The following is an 18,148-nucleotide window of genomic DNA, read 5'->3' on the forward strand; positions in this document are numbered from 1 at the left end:
ATATGGTTGTTAGCCCAAAGTTCATAACCTAATGACCCCTGTCACCTGTTCAGTTTCCCGTTGGGTCTGTCAAGGAAGATTTTCCTGCTTTGGAAATCTGAGAGATTTTATTTTGGTTTATAACATTTGCCTTAGCCTTAGATCATGCCCTTGTCATGGCTAAACCAGCATGATGCTGCTGATGTTTAAAATATGATCATTCTCAGTATGACTTGTGATCATAAAATACATATGATAAAAAGTTCAAATCAAATAAACTACAAAACTTTTTCATTTACAGCTACTGAATATTTACAGTTCTTAACAAATACATGAATGAATGAATGAATGAATGAATGAATGAATGAATGAATGAACAGACTGCCCTTGAAGTCCAATCAGTGTTTGGCTAAATGAATCATGATTTACCAAGCATACGTGCAGCTTCATAATTTGATGAACTGTCTATTCTGTATTTATTTTAGTTTGCAACAGACTGCTATTTTGGTTCCCTACCCACAGTTTCACCCACAATCCTCCCCCAAGTGTGCAAGTGAGTTATTTTGGGCTTGGAGACAGGAAGCCTTTGAAGCATAGCTCTCACCAGTATGATGGCATGTGTTTTGGAAATGGGTCCATCCACACTGTCCTCAATCTGTATGTCTTGGTGCAGCTGGTGGAAACCGAGCAGCTAATGTGACAGCCTCTTGTAAAAGAAAATAGCAGGGCTGCACTGATATACTGCAGATTGAGTTAATATTGCAACACAGCTCTTGGACAGAAAACCCCCCAGTTCCCATCAGTATTCAAATGTTGAAATGTTGCATCATAGGCTAACTTCGAACACTCAGAGCAGCATAGTATTCAGCGATTAAACTAAGTAAGACTTTAAGTACACCAGCAAACTGCCCCACTGACCATATCCTGTAAGGATTTGCCTTGGATGTATGCAAACCATTTCTCAGGCTTCATCCACTGAAAGACTAAAACCTTCACAATGCCATGACTATCCAAACCAAACTTTGCCGATCACACTTTCCAGATACTTGAAATCTAAACATAATGCACATATTAATTACAAATTAAGTGAATGAACGGTTTCATAATCCCTGTAGTATTACTCATTTCATATGAGGCCTGCATGAATGTCAAGTTGCTGTTGTTTGGCTCTGGAACTGTGACATTTGCTGTGCTGTGAGATTATTAATACATTTTGTATGGCTAAAACTTTAATTTGCATCACACAATCATTGACTGCATTCTATAAAAGCTGCAAAAGTGTGTATGTGACATCAATATAGGTTTTTGTTTTTATATACTTATTTTTTCAAATTACGAAAAGGCTTGATGTCTTGCTAAACAAATTGAAATATATTTTGATTTATGCTCAATCATCCAGGTAAGTAAATCCCAAAAGGTTGATTCTGTTCATCTGGACGTAACGTTTTCAGTGGGAGAAATATTTGTCACTTCAATTCTGAGAATGAAGAAGTCATTTGGATGAGTGATGAAACATTTTTCCCACTATCTTGTGAAAATTCACAAAGAGCAGTGAGTATCGTATTACCTGATCACAAACTGTACAAAGAAGAAAGAAAAATTTAATTCAGTTTTAAAATTCTGCAACCTGTCAAATCAAATAATCAATCAATCAATACTTTATTTGTATAGCACATTTAAAGACCAGAGGTACACCAAAGTGCTTCTCAATAGTAAAATATGAAATAAATGGTAAGTGGACTGATTCTTATATAGCGCTTTTCTACTCTCAAAGTATAGTACTCAAAGCGCTCTATACAATATGCCACATTCACCCAATCACACCCATTCTCACAAGCACTTTATCTATACTTAGTGCTATCTAACTACATTCACACACATTCACACTCCGATGGATGCATCGGAGAGCAAGTTGGGGTTAGTATCTTGCCCAAGGATACTTGACATGCAGACTGGAGGAGCCAAGGATCAAACCACCAACCTTCCAATCAGTAGGTGACCTGCTCTACCTCCTGAGATACAGCCACCCAAGTAAAGTTAATTACGATAGTAGAGTACAAATACATTTCCAGACAAAATGAGCACTAATTAACCCAGAAGCACTATGCTAAAAGAAACATAGAAATCCCACTTTGATCCTTGAGTACATCTGATATTCTGAAACAGGGATTTTGAAAAAACACTTGTTTGTTTTGGGGCTTTTAATCAAAGTACATCACAAATACAATACAAGGAAGCCTGTATCGCAGCATAAGTACTTTCTGTATTAAATCCTCATCAATAAGCAAATATTTTTGCAGTAATTTAAGCAATAAAAGCAACAATCAATAACATGGGAAAAACCACAGTTTCTTTCAGTAAAACATTTTTATTAGTCCAGTATAGCTTATTTTATCTTCTATTCTCATCTCACAGTACTCATTTAAGTAATACAGCTGTAAACAAAAAGTTTTGAGTTACCTGGGGTCCGTTCTTCGTACCTCGCTAAGTAAGTTAGCTGGATTTGATTGTTGACGATTTCGCGTGATCCTGGATCATTCGGTTCCCCGAAGCTCATCCGGGACTTGCTGTCATAGCAACAGATCCGTAAGCGTAAACCTGCTCGGGAGCAGGCTTACTTTATGTAAACAGGATTAGATCGCGGCCACTCAGGTATGTCCGCTTCATTTATACGAAAGCAACAGCGATATTTTACCACTGTTTTACCATAAATAAATATTATCAATGTAACTAAAGATAATGCAGTACTTGATCCTTTTATTGATTCCATACAGATACATACAGGTCATTTCCTTAAAAAAGGGAAATGTACTATTAATCATTCTATTTCATGTATTTGATTATTTCAGATGTAATTCATATTTTAGAGTAGTAATAGTAAATTACTTCGTGTAATCAAGATGAGAGACCACGGCTATAAAAGCGAAGGTGGATTTGGGAAGTCTGTCGCAGCCATGTCCTGTCCGTATACGCGAGCAGCCCATTGCAGAAGGTGCAAGATTGATAAGGAGAGTTTTCAGAATTCAGCGTATATTGCGGGATAGACAGGATCCTTTAGCTCAGCGCGACAGTGTGCGCATAGAGAGATATCGATTTTCCCGTGAGGGTATTATTTACTTAACCAACTTGTTGACGAGGGGGTGCAGGACCACCACCTGTCTTTTTTTGCTCTGCCCTTTTCTTGGTTGCTGTTATAAACAAACAAACAAACAGATTATTTCAGGCTCTCTTTTCAAGAGACTAAAAGCAATATAAGTGATAAATTGAAGGCTGCTTCTATCAGCTTGGACGAGTTTACGGACACTGTCACCTCCTATATCCACTTCTGTGAGGACAGCATTGTGCCATCACGCACCAGGGTGAGTTATAACAATGACAAACCCTGGTTTACCCCTAAACTCAAAAAGCTGTGGCTGGAAAAGAGTAAGGCGTTCAGAAGCGGAGACAGGGACTGCTACAGAGAGGCCAAGTACAAGTTCACTAAGGAAGTGGACATTGCCAAACATCAGCACTCTGAGAAGATGCAGCAGCAGATATCAGAGAATGACTCGGCCTCTGTGTGGAAAGGTTTTAGGAATATTACAAACTACAAGCCTAAAACCCCCCACTCCACTGACGACTTGCTCTTGGCCAACACCCTTAACGACTTCTACTGTCGTTTTGACGAGCCATCAGGCAGCCTTCACACCTCCAACGACCCCAACAATAGAGGCACTTTGGACACTCATTCCCCCACCTCTCCCCCCTCCATAGAGCCATCACCACCTTCAAACTGTTCACCTACAACACCCGCCCCCTCACCCCACACAAAAGAGGATTTCACACCACCTCCTCCGACCACAACTCTTCATATTCATGAAGCAGATGTGAGGAAGCAGTTTAAGAATCTGAATGCTCGGAAAGCTCCCGGCCCAGACGGTGTGTCTCCTGCCACCCTCAGACACTGTGCAAACGAGCTGGCCCCAGTGTTTTCTGGCATCTTCAACTCCTCACTGCAGGCATGTCATGTGCCTGCCTGCTTCAAGTCCTCTACCATAATCCCTGTCCCCAAGAAACCTAGGATCACTGGACTAAATGACTACAGACCCGTGGCTCTGACATCTGTGGTCATGAAGTCATTTGAGCGCCTAGTTCTCTCCCATCTCAAGACCCTCACGGCCCCCCTCCTGGACCCCCTGCAGTTTGCATATAGAGCCAACAGGTCTGTAGACGACGCCATCAACATGGCCCTACACTTCATCCTGCAGCATCTGGACTCCCCAGGAACCTACGCCAGGATCCTGTTTGTGGACTTCAGCTCTGCCTTCAACACCATCCTTCCAGACCATCTCCAAGGCAAGCTTTCCCAGATGAATGTGCCTGATCCCATCTGCCGGTGGATCACTGACTTCCTGACGGACAGGAAGCAGCACGTGAGGCTGGGGAAGAATGTCTCGGACTCCCGGACCATCAGCACCGGCTCCCCTCAGGGCTGTGTTCTTTCTCCTCTGCTCTTCTCCCTGTACACCAACTGCTGCACCTCCACCCACCAGTCTGTCAAGCTAATCAAGTTTGCAGATGACACCACCGTTATTGGACTCATCTCGGACGGGGACGAGTCTGCCTACAGGAGAGAGGTTGAACGTCTGGTGTCCTGGTGCAGCCACAACAACCTGGTGCTGAATGCCCAGAAGACAGTGGAGATTATTGTGGACTTCAGGAAGCACACAGCCCCACTCCCCCCCATCATCCTGACTGACACCCCCACCACCTCTGTGGACTCATTCCGCTTCCTGGGTACCACCATCACCCAGGACCTGAAGTGGGAGCCCACCATCACCTCCGTCATCAAGAAAGCCCAGCAGAGGATGTACTTCCTGAGGCAGCTGAAGAAATTCAACCTGCCAACACAGACGATGATGCAATTCTACACCGCAATCATCGAGTCCATCCTCACCTCCTCCATCACCGTGTGGTACGCTGGAGCCACTATCAGGGACAAACAGAGACTGCAGCGTGTTGTGCGCTCTGCTGAGAAGGTGATTGGCTGCAGACTCCCATCTCTGCAGGACCTGTACACCTCCAGGACACTGCGGCGTGCAGCCCGGATCTCAGCTGACCCTTCCCACCCTGGACACAGTCTGTTTGACCTGCTCCCCTCAGGCAGGAGGCTCCGGTCCATTCGCACCAGAACCTCTCGCCACAAGAACAGTTTCTTCCCCTCTGCTGTTGGACACATGAACAATAACCACATGACTGTCCCCGCCACTCACACATGACCCTACGCTGTGTCACTGCATCATTCCATGTCTGGCACTGATCACCACCTGCACTCATGTATATATCCTTCTACGTAGCACTCTTAATTCTTATTCTCATGTATATATCTCATGTATATCTCATGCACATATCTTTCTTTCTACATGGCACTTTAATTCTTATTGTTTGCACTGAAGCACCGCAGCAATTTCCTAATGTTGTAAACCTCAACATCTGGCAATAAACCCATTCTGATTCTGATTCTGAAATATTACCATTCTGCAGAATATTCTTATATTTCACTTTTACTTGTTCCCATGTTCTAGTGGGTCCTGTTGTGGCTCTAATGTGAAAGAGGATATAATGTAATATAATATAATATAATATAATACAGTTACCCTACCGCCTACTGGTGATGGCCAGAGGGGCCGATGGCGCGATATGGCAGCCTCGCTTCAGTCAGTCTGCCCCAGGGCAGCTGTGGCTACAACCGTAGCTGCTTCCACGAGTGTGTGAATGTGAGAGTGACTGAATAGTGGCATTGTAAAGTGCTTTGGGTGCCTTGAAAAGCGCTATATAAATCCAATCCATTATTATTATTATTATTATTATTATTATTATTATTATTATTATTATTATTATTATTATTATTATTATTATTATTATTATTATTATTATTATTATTATTATTATTATTATTATTATTATTATTATTAAATTACTTACTAGTTTAATTTGTCAGCAACTTTCTGCCAGCCCTCTCTCCTTGCTTTTGCAGCCTTTGCAGTGTTCCCTTGCGTTTTAATTAAACTCTGAAACTCCTGAAATCCCTCAATCAAGAGTTCTTGCTCTGCTGCCGAATAATACCAAGCGCGCTCCTTCGACATTTTCGCCGACCAATCAAAGGGTTGCCGATCAATGTTTCTACTATCGATGCGTAGCCCCTGTTAAGCCACCCAGTGATCTCACATTACTTCATCCAGCTATACTAATCGTCAACAACAGGTGTGTTCGGAGAACCGGAATAGCGAGCTCAAAGTTAGCGCGATGATTTGATCTTGGATTTGTCATTTGATCTTGGATGTAAGCGAGGTACGAAGAACAGACCCCTGGTCATGTATCTGTCAGACTCAGAGTGGAAACAAAGTAAAATAGTGTCATGAGGTTAAACCAGCTTTCTAAACACTTGCTCTTTTCTTATGAGCTTCCTTGTTACTAACATAAGGAGATTATCTGATCTAAGAAACGGCTTCAACCTCCAGTTGAAGTTAAGTAGAAGTAAGATGTTTTCACTGAAGCCTGCTGTTATTATTTTTCACATGATAATCACAATACTTTACACATGCTCTGCCTCCAGCGTGTCTCCCTGAGTGCTCTTAAATCTTGGCTTCCAGCCTTTTATCTGCTTTGTGTTTACCTCATTTTTCTTCTAACGTCTTTCACACTCATATTTTACATATTATTACATGTTGGTGTCTCCAGTTTTTCCTGAGTCTTCTTGCATTAATATTCAGTAGATTCTTAGATCTTCAGGTCATCCATCCTGCTCTTGAAGTTGCTGTGCTTGCTTGACTGACTGTTTCTGCGCTGATTTTCGATGGACATCTCAAGGACAGGACTGGAGATTTTTCTCCCCTTTGTATCAATTTCTTCCGCTTTGCCTTTCCTCTCCACGGCCATATTATCTCTGTTCTGCTTGTAGGCCACCTTGCTGTTGTAGGGGCTGTAAGCAGAGTTTGGCTCTGGCATGCTGTACTTTGAGTCTGTAGGGAAAAGTTCAGGCACAGCAGAATGACCTCCAAAGTAGTTATAGTTTGGGACAAAGGGCATGACCGGCTCACTCAGGGCTTTGGAACCTTCACGTGCGGCTTTTGAACTCCTGCAACAAAGACCCTGGTGGCACTTTGTAAAACCTAGATGGTACATTTCCACCAGGTTGAGCAGCAGTGAGACGCAGGCCACAGCCAGCATGAAAAGGATGAAGATTGTCTTCTCAGTGGGGCGGGAGATGTAGCAGTTCACCATGTTTGGGCAAGGCCAGCGGTCGCAGGTGTACATGGCCTTGAGCTCAAACCCATATAGAAAATACTGAGCTACAATAAACGCAACCTCAAACAGGGTCTTAAAAATAATGTTGAAGACATAGGTCCGCAGTAGCACACCTTGTAAACGTGCGTGGCCCTGTTTGTCTTTAACTGAGGGCTTTTTGTCCTTATGGCAGAATACTTGCTGCTGGTCTTCAAGCTCCTTTTGTTTCTGCTTCTCCTTCTCCTCCATGCGGACCAAATGAAGGATATGACCAAGATAAATGAGAGTGGGCGTGGAGACAAAGATGATCTGCATCACCCAGAAGCGGATGTGAGAAATGGGGAAGGTCGTGTCATAGCAGACGTTCTGACAACCCGGCTGCTTGGTGTCGCACGTGAAGCTGGACTGCTCGTCGCCCCACACCTTCTCAGCAGCAGCCCCCAGCACCAGGATGCGGAAGATGAACAGCACTGTCAGCCAGACTTTACCCACTACAGTGGAGTGTTCCTGAGCACTTTCCAGCAGCTTCCCTAACAAGTTCCAGTCAGCCATACCGTCTTACAACTGTCCCCTCAGCTTTATTGGCAAAACCAGAAGAAAGGCCTGTAAGTAGAGGGGGAAATGTTTTATTTGAATAAACTAAGTAATATGGCAGACTTAACCTGTCAAGTAACTTATTACCATACCATATCACCACTTATTACCATAAAAACAACGTGATAAGCTTTAGTAAATGAAATGATGATGATATTTACAAATTAGTTGATTGACTGACTGGACTTTTATAAGGTGATTGTTAGCTGTCATATTTGCACATGCAAAATTAGAATAAGGCTCAGGAAACGTTCCCACCAGCTTGTTTTGTTCATACAATAGTTTATATGTTAATCAGAATTCTAAATCTCTATATGAGGAAATATGTATTGTCTCCACTTTCTTTAATTTACCTTCAGGTAAACATATTTTTCTGTGTAGAGAAATGGGAGCATGGCAGTATGCAGATAATATGGAGACTGCATAAGCCATCGTCCTGTTACATGAGCCAATTTCAGCTAAGCTTTAGCTGTCAGGCAGATGACCTCGCGTTTGACACTAGAATATTTTGGTATACAGAGGAGTTCATGGTCATCTCAGTGCCTACAAGGATCTCAGAGGCTGTGGCTGCTAAACAAGCACAAATCATCACCCCTCCACCACTGCTTGACAACTGGTATAAGGGGTTTTGCTTAGGTTTGCAAAGATGCAACTTTGCAAACCTAAGGCATGCTGCCAGGTTCTTTGCAGAAAGGCTTTTTCCTTTCAAGCAAGTTTGGTCCTTTTCTAAATGAAATATCATAAAATTTCACATTTGACACCTGGGCATGCAGGGAAGTGTGGCACTGTGTTAAAACTACCAAAACCTCTACTTTTACAGAGGTGGTCCCACTTGCTGATGATTATTTAATTAGTTATTCATTTAAAGACGTATTATTAGTAGTATCTAGCTGCTATTTACCTTCTCAGTTCCTGTGGAAATAGGGAAGGTGCATTTAGTTTTTTGCAGGACTACATAGAGTCCTATCAGAACTTTCCTTTTCATGTTATTGTGTATAGCACAATAATCCACCATAGCACAGGGTCAAGGGCACATGAGTCTGATTTGTATGTAAATCTAAAATTCCCCTCTGTTGTCATACTTGTACTTTGCAGTATACAATACCATGTTGGATAACTAACTGATAACATTGCTATTAGTGCAGTTCAGACTTTTTTTAATGAACCGTTTTAAAAATTCTGACGAGGAGTGTGCCACACATTTAAATGTGAGAACACGACATAAAATCAGTCAAGTGCAGTTTTAATGTCACTGATTCATCTCAAGGTTTTTACATTTTAAACACATTTAATTTTTAAAACAAAACAAAACACACATTCAGTGTAAACTGTTTGATTGCTTTACTGTTTAGATATGTAGTTAATTCATATAGTATGATGAATCCATTTAGTATTGGTCTTGAGAAATCCCACGTTCAACTTTCCCCAGAGAATGCTGATCATGAATTCACCCGTTTGTACTCATAAATGTTTGTCAGAACGATCTGATAAAAAGTGCAGGGACACAGATGGTTGTGTTTGAGAGATAGCCCCGGAGCGGCCTGGGTGAGACTCTCAGGATCGACGCTGATCTTGTGACACAGTACTCCGACTCCAGAATTAGGTGTCTAGTTTAGATCTCATATCATATTTGTTACGGTTTAGAAAAGAAATAAACTTGAAAAAAATACTTAAAAATGTCCTGAGTGATTATTTTAAAAAAATCAAAAAACAAATCAAAAAATTTAAATCCATATGGTCACATGGTCACATGGATCAACTTCTTTTACCACAGCTGAATGTGGAGTTCTTTCACTCTGTTCAAAATTCCTTTCATATTTTTTCTTCATAATAATTCTGCTAGCGAAGCAATAGTAACATCCCAGAAAGATTAAGAAAGACCTACCTGATAAAGTTCATTTCTTTCAGTCACTTGACCTCTTCACTTCACAGCGAGGCCATGTTCTCCTGAGCTGCTGAGGAAACTGCAGCACCAAAGATAAACTTCTCTCAGGCAGTTTTCTCTGGGATTCTGCTTGGTGCCCTCCCTCCTACTCTGACCTTATCAATGCCCAGTCCTCAACAAGCCACCACAGCTAAACCCCTTGTCTTGTCTCAGCACAGATGAAAACATTCCTGTCTTGTCTCAGCACAGATGAAAACATTCCTGTGAGAAGAAAAGTCTAAAATCCTCGCTGTCAAGAGGTGTTTCTGTTGAACTGAGTGACAGCTGAGGAGTCCAGTGAGGATGCAGGTTAAGCCTACATACCACTGTGCTCTAAATATAATTCATGGTGAAGGGAGTGGTTTTGTTGCCACTTTTATGGTGATCTGACCCATGACTGCGTGGATGAGCTTTAGATGGCACAGAGCCATCCCTCAGTGCTACACGGAGGAAGACTGCATGGAGTAATACCTGAAAAAATTATGCCTGCATACAGAGGATGGTGTACTAACCTAATTATGCTATTTAGACTTAAGATCCCTCTATTAAAGCATCAGAAAAGACAACAGAAGTTTATTTACCTGTACACAAGTACAATTACTCATCACAAAATAACACTGTGAAAAAAGACATACTGGATTAAAATCACTTTCACTTGGGGTGTTTTGCGGAAGGCCATCTGCAAAATAAGCACACTTAAAGCCATTTTACTGTAAATTAATTTGCCTTCCTGAATAATGTGTGGTGATGGTTTCCATAAAAAGAGAAACAACCTCATTTTTCTGGGACAGCAGGTTCAGCTGTCTATGGGGGTATCCACACACTGAAACTCCTATATGGTGGGTCCACTGATAACACCAACACCAATAACACCTGAGACAGTTCTTCGCAGGTGACTTTGAAGATCTCACACACGGTGGAGTTGATGGGGTGAAATGCATGAGGATGTTTCGTTCACATATTTTGTTTCCCTCAGTCACATTTCTGACACCGGCACCTCTGTGGCCTCAGCTTTATTTGTACCTATCGTTAACCACCGCCCGCTGGTCGTTTATTCTATCACCTTTCCACAGAGCCGGGAAGTCCTGCCAGAGTACGCTTAAACAGCTTTCAATCTGTTATGTGTCAGAACAAATCCCCTTTAACCGAGTAGGTAAAAACAGCACAGTTAGTTTAAAGTCTGGTTGATTTTATTCTGTTGTGTATGGACAACATAGAAACATTCCACTTTCAAAATAAATACATTTAAATAGAAATATCACCATGTTAAGAAAGCTTCACACAAAAAAATGCAATTCAAGTTTTTTTCTATTACTGTCTTTCCAAGTGAAAGTATTGAACCGCCAATTCAAATAATGTGACTGCCCCATTCAATACATATGAAATGCAACATGTTTACTACATGCATGTATTAGTATAATTTCACTCACATCAGTGTTTGTGATTATGTGTCACATAAATAACAAAATATTATTAATGACCATGCCCACAATACACTTTTCTCAACCAACTGGAAGTTTTGCTATGACTTTGGGCAGCTTTTATAGTTTCATTTCAAGATAAAGATTAAAACAAATCCATGATAGCTGAAGGCTGTAATGTGGTCAGTGGAAATATTGGTTTATTAAGTGTTTTTAACTGATCTGCAGTCAGACAAACACCAAGCTATCCATTATAACTAGAAATGTTTGTCGAAACATGAACTGCTGGCTTTCTGCATTTGAACCGGTGAAGCATCGCCATGATATAAACCTCACAAGTTTAATCAGTAGTTGTTACCTAAATGGTCACTTATATGTCTCCTTTGTCTGTGAAGGTTCTCAGTCATCCAGGTCATCGTAGTCAAAGGAGCTTGCAAAGAAAAGCGTCTGGACTTCTTTAAGTTGCTTGAAGACGTTTCACCTCTCATCCGAGAAGCTTCTTCAGTTCAGAACTGAAGAAGCTTCTCGGATGAGAGGTGAAACGTCTTCAAGCAACTTAAAAGCTTCTTCAGTTCAGAACTGAAGAAGCTTCTCGGATGAGAGGTGAAACGTCTTCAAGCAACTTAAAAGCTTCTTCAGTTCAGAACTGAAGAAGCTTCTCGGATGAGAGGTGAAACGTCTTCAAGCAACTTAAAGAAGTCCAGACGCTTTTCTTTGCAAGCTCCTTTGACTATATGTCTCCTTTGTGCTGCTGTGCATTTTGTTAGAATGAGCAAAGCTTTTGTTGGATCCAAGCCCCCATAGTCGAGTCTCCAGCATTGTGCAAATGCTTGCTGCAAGCCTTCCCCACCAAGAAGACCACCTCGGCAATGTTGAGTAGAATACAAACACCTGACACAGCCAACATGAACACGGTGAAGACAGTCTTCTCTGTGGGTCTCGACACAAAGCAGTCCACCGTGTTGGGACAAGGGTAGGAGTCACACTTCACCAGCCGGATCATCTTGTAACCAGGGTAGATCATATAAAACACATACATAAAAGTGACCTCAAAGATGATACGGAACAAAAGGCTGATGACGTATGTCCACCACAGGGCCCCAGTGATTTTCATCTTCTGTGTTTTTATCTGCTCCAGGTCTTTCGGGTTGGACCGGCCCGACAGTTTGTAGAGCCTCTTGTCAACATGACGCCGATGGGCAACGTGCATGGCTACCAGCAGGGCAGGAGTGGAGACCAGGATGAGCTGGAGTGCCCAGAGTCGAATGTGGGAGATGGGGAAGAAGTGGTCGTAGCAGACACTGTTGCAACCCGGCTGCTGCGTGTTGCAGGTGAAGCCAGACTTCTCGTCGCCCCACACGCTCTCGGCTGCAACCACGAGGACCAGGATGCGGAAAATGAAGAGCACGGAGAGCCAGATTCGACCGATGCCGGTGGAGTGGCGGTTCACACCGCTAATGACAGCATAAAATGATGCCCAGTTCATCTTTGGTTCCGGGTCTGAAAACAAACAAACACAAAAATCATATGATATCATTTTTTTGTAATTAAATTTTTTTTATTGTAAAATAATTTTACTGCAAATCAACACAATAATGTAAAACAAACCATAAAATGATAAAAAAAAGATAAAAATCATCTCTTTTTTTATATTCATTTTTATATTTCTCTGCTTTTTTATGTTATTGCTTTGTTGTCTATTACATGTATGCTGCTATGACAAGAGTTTCTCTGATCTGATCTTTTGATAATTCTTACTGTTTGAGATTAGACATTCAAATAAGACTGTCTTCTTCGCATGTAGCCATTCGGCAAAAATGAAGGCTTCTTAAATCTTAAAAAAAGGTCTGCCAAGCTCTCACTTGGACAATTTGTTTCCAAAAAAGTAGAACCAAAAATTAGCAAGTGAAGCAATGCAAATGATGTACAGTAAATCCCGTGTGTAAGGCTATACTCTGGAGAGTTGACCGATGCAAATTTACCCGGGATCAGTCCCCCTGTGTTTCTGTTCAGTATATCCTCCCTTTGCCCTGATGTATAAATTACTTCATCACATTAACTCCTCAGGACTTGCAGGACTCTTGCATGTTTAACCAAAATTCCCTTGAAGTTCCTAAAAATACTTAAAAATTTGCTTTATAAAAAAATCACTAACAAATCCCATCTTGTGACATAACAGGCACAAAATTACTGGCCCTTCAGTACAAGTAAACTTCACAACAGCAGCTTCACGAAATAATTGATTTGTTGATCATTCGGTTAATTTTCTGAGTGAAAAAGCGCTTTTTTTTTTCTCTAAAAGCAGAAAATCTCCCTCCAGTTTCTGTTGTGAGGATTGTTTGTACTTATTGCCTTCTGTGACATAAAACTGAATATATATGGATTATGAGAAAACAATTTGCACACATCATCATGCATCAGCTCTTTCTGAAGGTGTTAGAGTGACACTTAAGTTAAAACTATTGCTTGAAAATCATCAGGAAATATTATGTAAAAGATTATGCACATGAAAATGATCTATGCATCAAACTTAGAACAAGAAAAAAATACTTTAGATTAAAAAGGCAGGAAATATAACTCTCTAAAAGTTCTCCTGAATGTCAAAGTCAGACACAAAGGAGACTTTCAGTTTCACTTTTCAACAGCAAACTTAAAACTTAATAAACACAATACTGTCTTACTTATTCACTTTAAATAATAGCAACCTGCACACTTGACTTAAATCAGAACACATGGTGCAGCCACACTTTGGCTGGACTTGGTAAATTAATAGTAATGAGTACATCACAGCTTTTTCTTTTTTACGCCTATGATTCTTCTTAGTCTTAAATTGTAGCATGTTTGATCCCCTTGGTGTTGATCATTACTGATTGCTCTGTTATGTCTGAGTCTAGAGTAAATGTTGGAGTTGTTACCGGGCTCAGCTGGAGGTGTAAGAGGCATAGGAGGCAGCGTGGAGGACAATGTTGACCCGCTGGTTTGGCATGGATGTGAGTCCAGAGAAGGAAAAAAGCCTCTCTGCCCCCCTCTGCAGCTGGCAGCCCACTTAAGAGTGCAATACTGAGGTCTGGCACCATGTGTCATGTGACATGCTTTCACCAGTAGCCATGGTGTTGCATGCAAAATGAGCAACTGTAGCTGGATTAACAGACTCTTGGATAGTCTCCACTCACCGGCAGGAAAATCATTTGTGCTCCTAAAGGACGTTGATAAGTTACATAGAAGGACTCTTCTGCTTCTTAGCTCAGAAGGTTTTCACACAATTCACTGATCAGGCAGATAGAAATAACTAACAAGGTCTGCAAATAAATAATGTTGTCTGATCATCACTTCTCGGACGAACTCTCAAAAAGAACATGTTTGGAAAAGAGTCTCATTTTCTTTTTTATCCTAATCATATCTTGTGAATATAGTGTGAAGTGACATTAACAGCTAAGCATGATCTGCCAATGAGCACAGAATAAATGAACACGCTGAAAAGAAACTATTTAAACTGTCCATCCGCGCAGCCACATGATGTAGGAACAAAGCCATCAATAAAATGAACTTACCTTAGCTCTGCTTGCAAATAAAGTGCATCCAGAAACATTTAAGTTAGCATCACCAGATCAGATTTTTTTTTTCCAGTCTTTGACTGTGAACAAGAGTATCAGAGCACCATGACTTTGCATTGCTAATGATTTCCCTCACACTAGCCACTGCCCTGCACTGGGGAGGTCATATGCCTCTGTGCAAAGAATTTGCATACAATAGCCCCATTTAGGCAGCGCAAACAAACAGCTTCAGAATTCAGATCAAACGTTTTAATTTCTGCCCAGCTGAAGAATCTGTGTGGGGACTGTGGTCTGTCATGTTGTCCTCAGTATGCTGCTGAGCAGAGGAAGTGGGGGGTGGTTTTGACGTAATATTGAGTGTAACATAAAGGTCTTCAACAAAGAATGAGACTCAAAATCTAAAGATAAGAGGACAAGGGTTTGTTATCCTGAGAATCAGACTCTCATCTAGTGTTTCTTCTCGACCTTTACATCCTAATGCTAAACCACTGATTGAACCAGCCAGTGACTGCGTTTACTGTGTACTCAAGGGAAACTGAATCCATTTTGAGGCGTTTTCACAGATGGGGCAAAAACTGGCAACTTTTCAAACTGAGTAACTTTTTGAGCTCACTTCTTGTCTCAGTTAAAATCCAAAAGAGCTGATTTGAATATGACAAACTATTCATTATAATATTCAGTCATTTTTACTAGTTTATAGTTATTTTTAATCATTAGTGAGACAGCTGTTATATTTCATGACATCACTTGTCATCATTTGTCAGTGTTAGGACCATTTAGTTGGCTATGATAACTAAAACAAACAAAGAGAAATGTATTGTCATGTATCTGCATTTCTGTGTCATAGTATGAGAGAAACTGTGGGTGAGTGACATCTTTAAAAACCTTGGCACCAAGGGAAAGACTCTGGGAATGTTGAAATGATGCTTAAACTAGCAAAAATAAACTTTAACCCTTGAATTCTAGTAAAAGTCACCCGAATGGATGTAGTTTTCAATTTTCCAATGGCCAGTCTACCTGTGCCATGCATCCAATTAAAACTGCATCAAATGCAACATGTTTTCTTTATCACATTAAATCTCCTTTACCTTCTAACCTTTACTCTGAACTTTCATTTGACCTTTTTTAGTGTCAGGAAATCTATAAAGGTGCAATTTCTGACACATATTTTTTAGGCATATTAATATATCCCATAAGTAGTAGTTTTTCCCCCTTTACAATATACTGTTAAAAGTACTGTGAATCCAAAAACTCGCAAAACTTGAAATATATACAGCCTTTTGACTTTTTGTTTTTAAGTCACTTCAGATTCAGTTCATTTCCAGGGGGTTCATGTTTCAGTTTGGTTTTTCTTGTTTGAAAATGTTCTTTTTAATTATCATTGTATGAAGGGCATGCACAATTAGGATAATCAGCAGAAGTATTACATTAAAAAACACAACTTTTTGAAAGCAGCTGCCTCGCTGTTTTGCAGACACCATATATATATATTCGCAAAATGGTTTCAGAAATTTCCTTCAAAAGTCTAGATGTTGTTTTCATTTTAGTTAGCTACGGTATATCTGGCGTTCGGACCACACTCAAAGGATCAATACGCTACTATTAATTTCCTGGACCTTGATTCCAACCAGATGTTGCATGGTCTGTTTTCATGTCACAAAGCAGGAGACAGTCATCATGAACGGATCCTTTGCACATATTATAAATAACTCGGTTCTGCTGTACTGTTGATTTAAGTGGTTTTTCATTTCCACGCAGCTGCAGAGAGATTTCACGATGCTGTCTTGTAACCTCTACAAAGACTCCCGGTGTTGACATTAGAAACACAGGCTGTGACTCAGCTGAACTGCACATCAAGCAAAACCGATCAAGCCCCAAAGACGCAGACACTAAATTCTGTGTACTTATAATGCAACTGTAGGGTTTAATGTAACAAAGCACTGAAATTGTGTATGTGTGCATTAGCAAGCTTGCTTCAATTGAATCTGGAGGCTGACATCTACAGGTCTTCAAGCGTTAGTGCAGCAGGATTAATAATTAACACGTAAGCAATGACGCAGGATCATTTCAAATTTTTCAAATTCAAATTTTATTTGTCACACACACACACAACCATACACAGTATGACATGGGGGTGAAATGCTTGTAGCTGTACAACGCCCGACCATTAAATGACAGAAGAAAAGTTTTACAATATTTACAATTTACAGTTTACTACAAAAATTTACAAATTAACTTAAATTAACTTAAATTAATTTAGTTTAGTAAATGAAAAATAATGCCTCAACATTTCAAAAATTGAAAATTAATTTTAGGCAATTGGGCCTTTGCATTGTTAAACATTATAACATTAGATTGTTATATCTTAAACGTTAATGTAAAAAAGTAAACATAAAAAGCAGAGCATTGCACTGTGTACTGTATACGGCTCATTCACCTGCTGAGTATTTGTTTTTTTAACCGCCAGGACAATTCGTTTGATCTGGAGAAATAAACAATATACTGTGTCTAACGTGACAGCCTCGCAGAGTGTTTTTTGTTTCAAAATTATTACAAAAAATGTTTGAATAACGGGAACAAGACAATTTTGTAAGAAATCTCTGCCATTGAAAGCTGCCGATGATTTCTTTATATTTAATCGTGACGATTCTGATCATCATCAGAATCATCATCTGATTCTTTTATTCTTATCCTCAGGCAGTCAAAGATAAAATCAAATTTCAATCAAATTTAAAAATATTCTTCGATTTTTACTCTACAATAATACATACATACATACATACATACATACATACATACATACATACATACATACATACATACATACACAAATAATGGATTTGTTCCAAAAACGAAGGCTGTTAGGTAAAAGCAGGGAGATGAAATTTTCAGTGTTTTCCTCTGAAGTGTGCCGGAGTAAAAGAATACAGTTGCAGGGGGAAATATAAAGTAGAAGTTCCCTAGATTTGTACATTAGCTCAGTCCTGTTACACTCTAGATTGCGAGAGTGCCCTTGAAGCAATCTCGCTCCAGCCTCTAACTCCTCAGCTCAGGCATCTTCTGACAGAAACATGTCTGCACATATAACAAAAGTGATTATAGTGATTCAGAGGAGTTGCAGTAACAAGTAACCAAGGAAATGCTGAGACTGGTATATTTAGGCACTGTCTTTACTACAGAATCAGAATCGTCTTTATTTAACCAAGTTTGTGCACACAAACAAGGAATTTGACTTATGTTGCTCTCTGTATGCCATAAACAGAAAGGGCAGCATGTACATTTTTTTCCAGAGTGGGATTTAAATAAGTTCTCTGACTGCTGTCACGGTAACACCTCAGTGTAAGCTAAGTGCCGTGAATCTGCTTGCACAAGCAAAATTCTTGTACTTAACCCTGACTGCAGGAGCACAC

At 40.4% G+C, this 18,148-nt stretch overlaps 2 protein-coding genes across 3 annotated transcripts; both read right to left on the minus strand.

Moving 5' to 3' along the window:
- Window positions 1-6,324: 6,324 nt before the first annotated feature.
- gja2 (gap junction protein, alpha 2) lies at window positions 6,325-10,072 on the minus strand. Its single transcript, XM_026182626.2, has 2 exons — window positions 9,725-10,072; window positions 6,325-7,848 (listed from the first exon to the last, which is right to left on the minus strand). Exon 2 carries the CDS (start codon window positions 7,795-7,797, stop codon window positions 6,739-6,741), a length of 1,059 nt encoding a protein of 352 aa, XP_026038411.1. The 5' UTR covers window positions 7,798-7,848; window positions 9,725-10,072; the 3' UTR covers window positions 6,325-6,738.
- Window positions 10,073-11,809: 1,737 nt separating this feature from the next.
- On the minus strand, window positions 11,810-14,872 carry gjb1a (gap junction protein beta 1a). Of its 2 annotated transcripts, none has more exons than XM_026182628.2 (2): window positions 14,100-14,361; window positions 11,810-12,684 (listed from the first exon to the last, which is right to left on the minus strand). In XM_026182628.2, exons 1-2 carry the CDS (start codon window positions 14,266-14,268, stop codon window positions 11,948-11,950), a joined length of 906 nt encoding a protein of 301 aa, XP_026038413.2. In that variant the 5' UTR covers window positions 14,269-14,361; the 3' UTR covers window positions 11,810-11,947. The 2 variants fall into 2 exon arrangements, with proteins under 2 accessions (XP_026038413.2, XP_026038412.1); XM_026182627.2 differs by lacking the exon at window positions 14,100-14,361 and adding an exon at window positions 14,736-14,872 and having other exon boundaries at window positions 11,813-12,684.
- Between the last annotated feature and the right edge of the window lie 3,276 nt (window positions 14,873-18,148).

This window comes from Astatotilapia calliptera, chromosome 10 (genome assembly GCF_964374335.1).
Source record: "Astatotilapia calliptera chromosome 10, fAstCal68.1, whole genome shotgun sequence".
NCBI lineage: Eukaryota > Metazoa > Chordata > Actinopteri > Cichliformes > Cichlidae > Astatotilapia > Astatotilapia calliptera.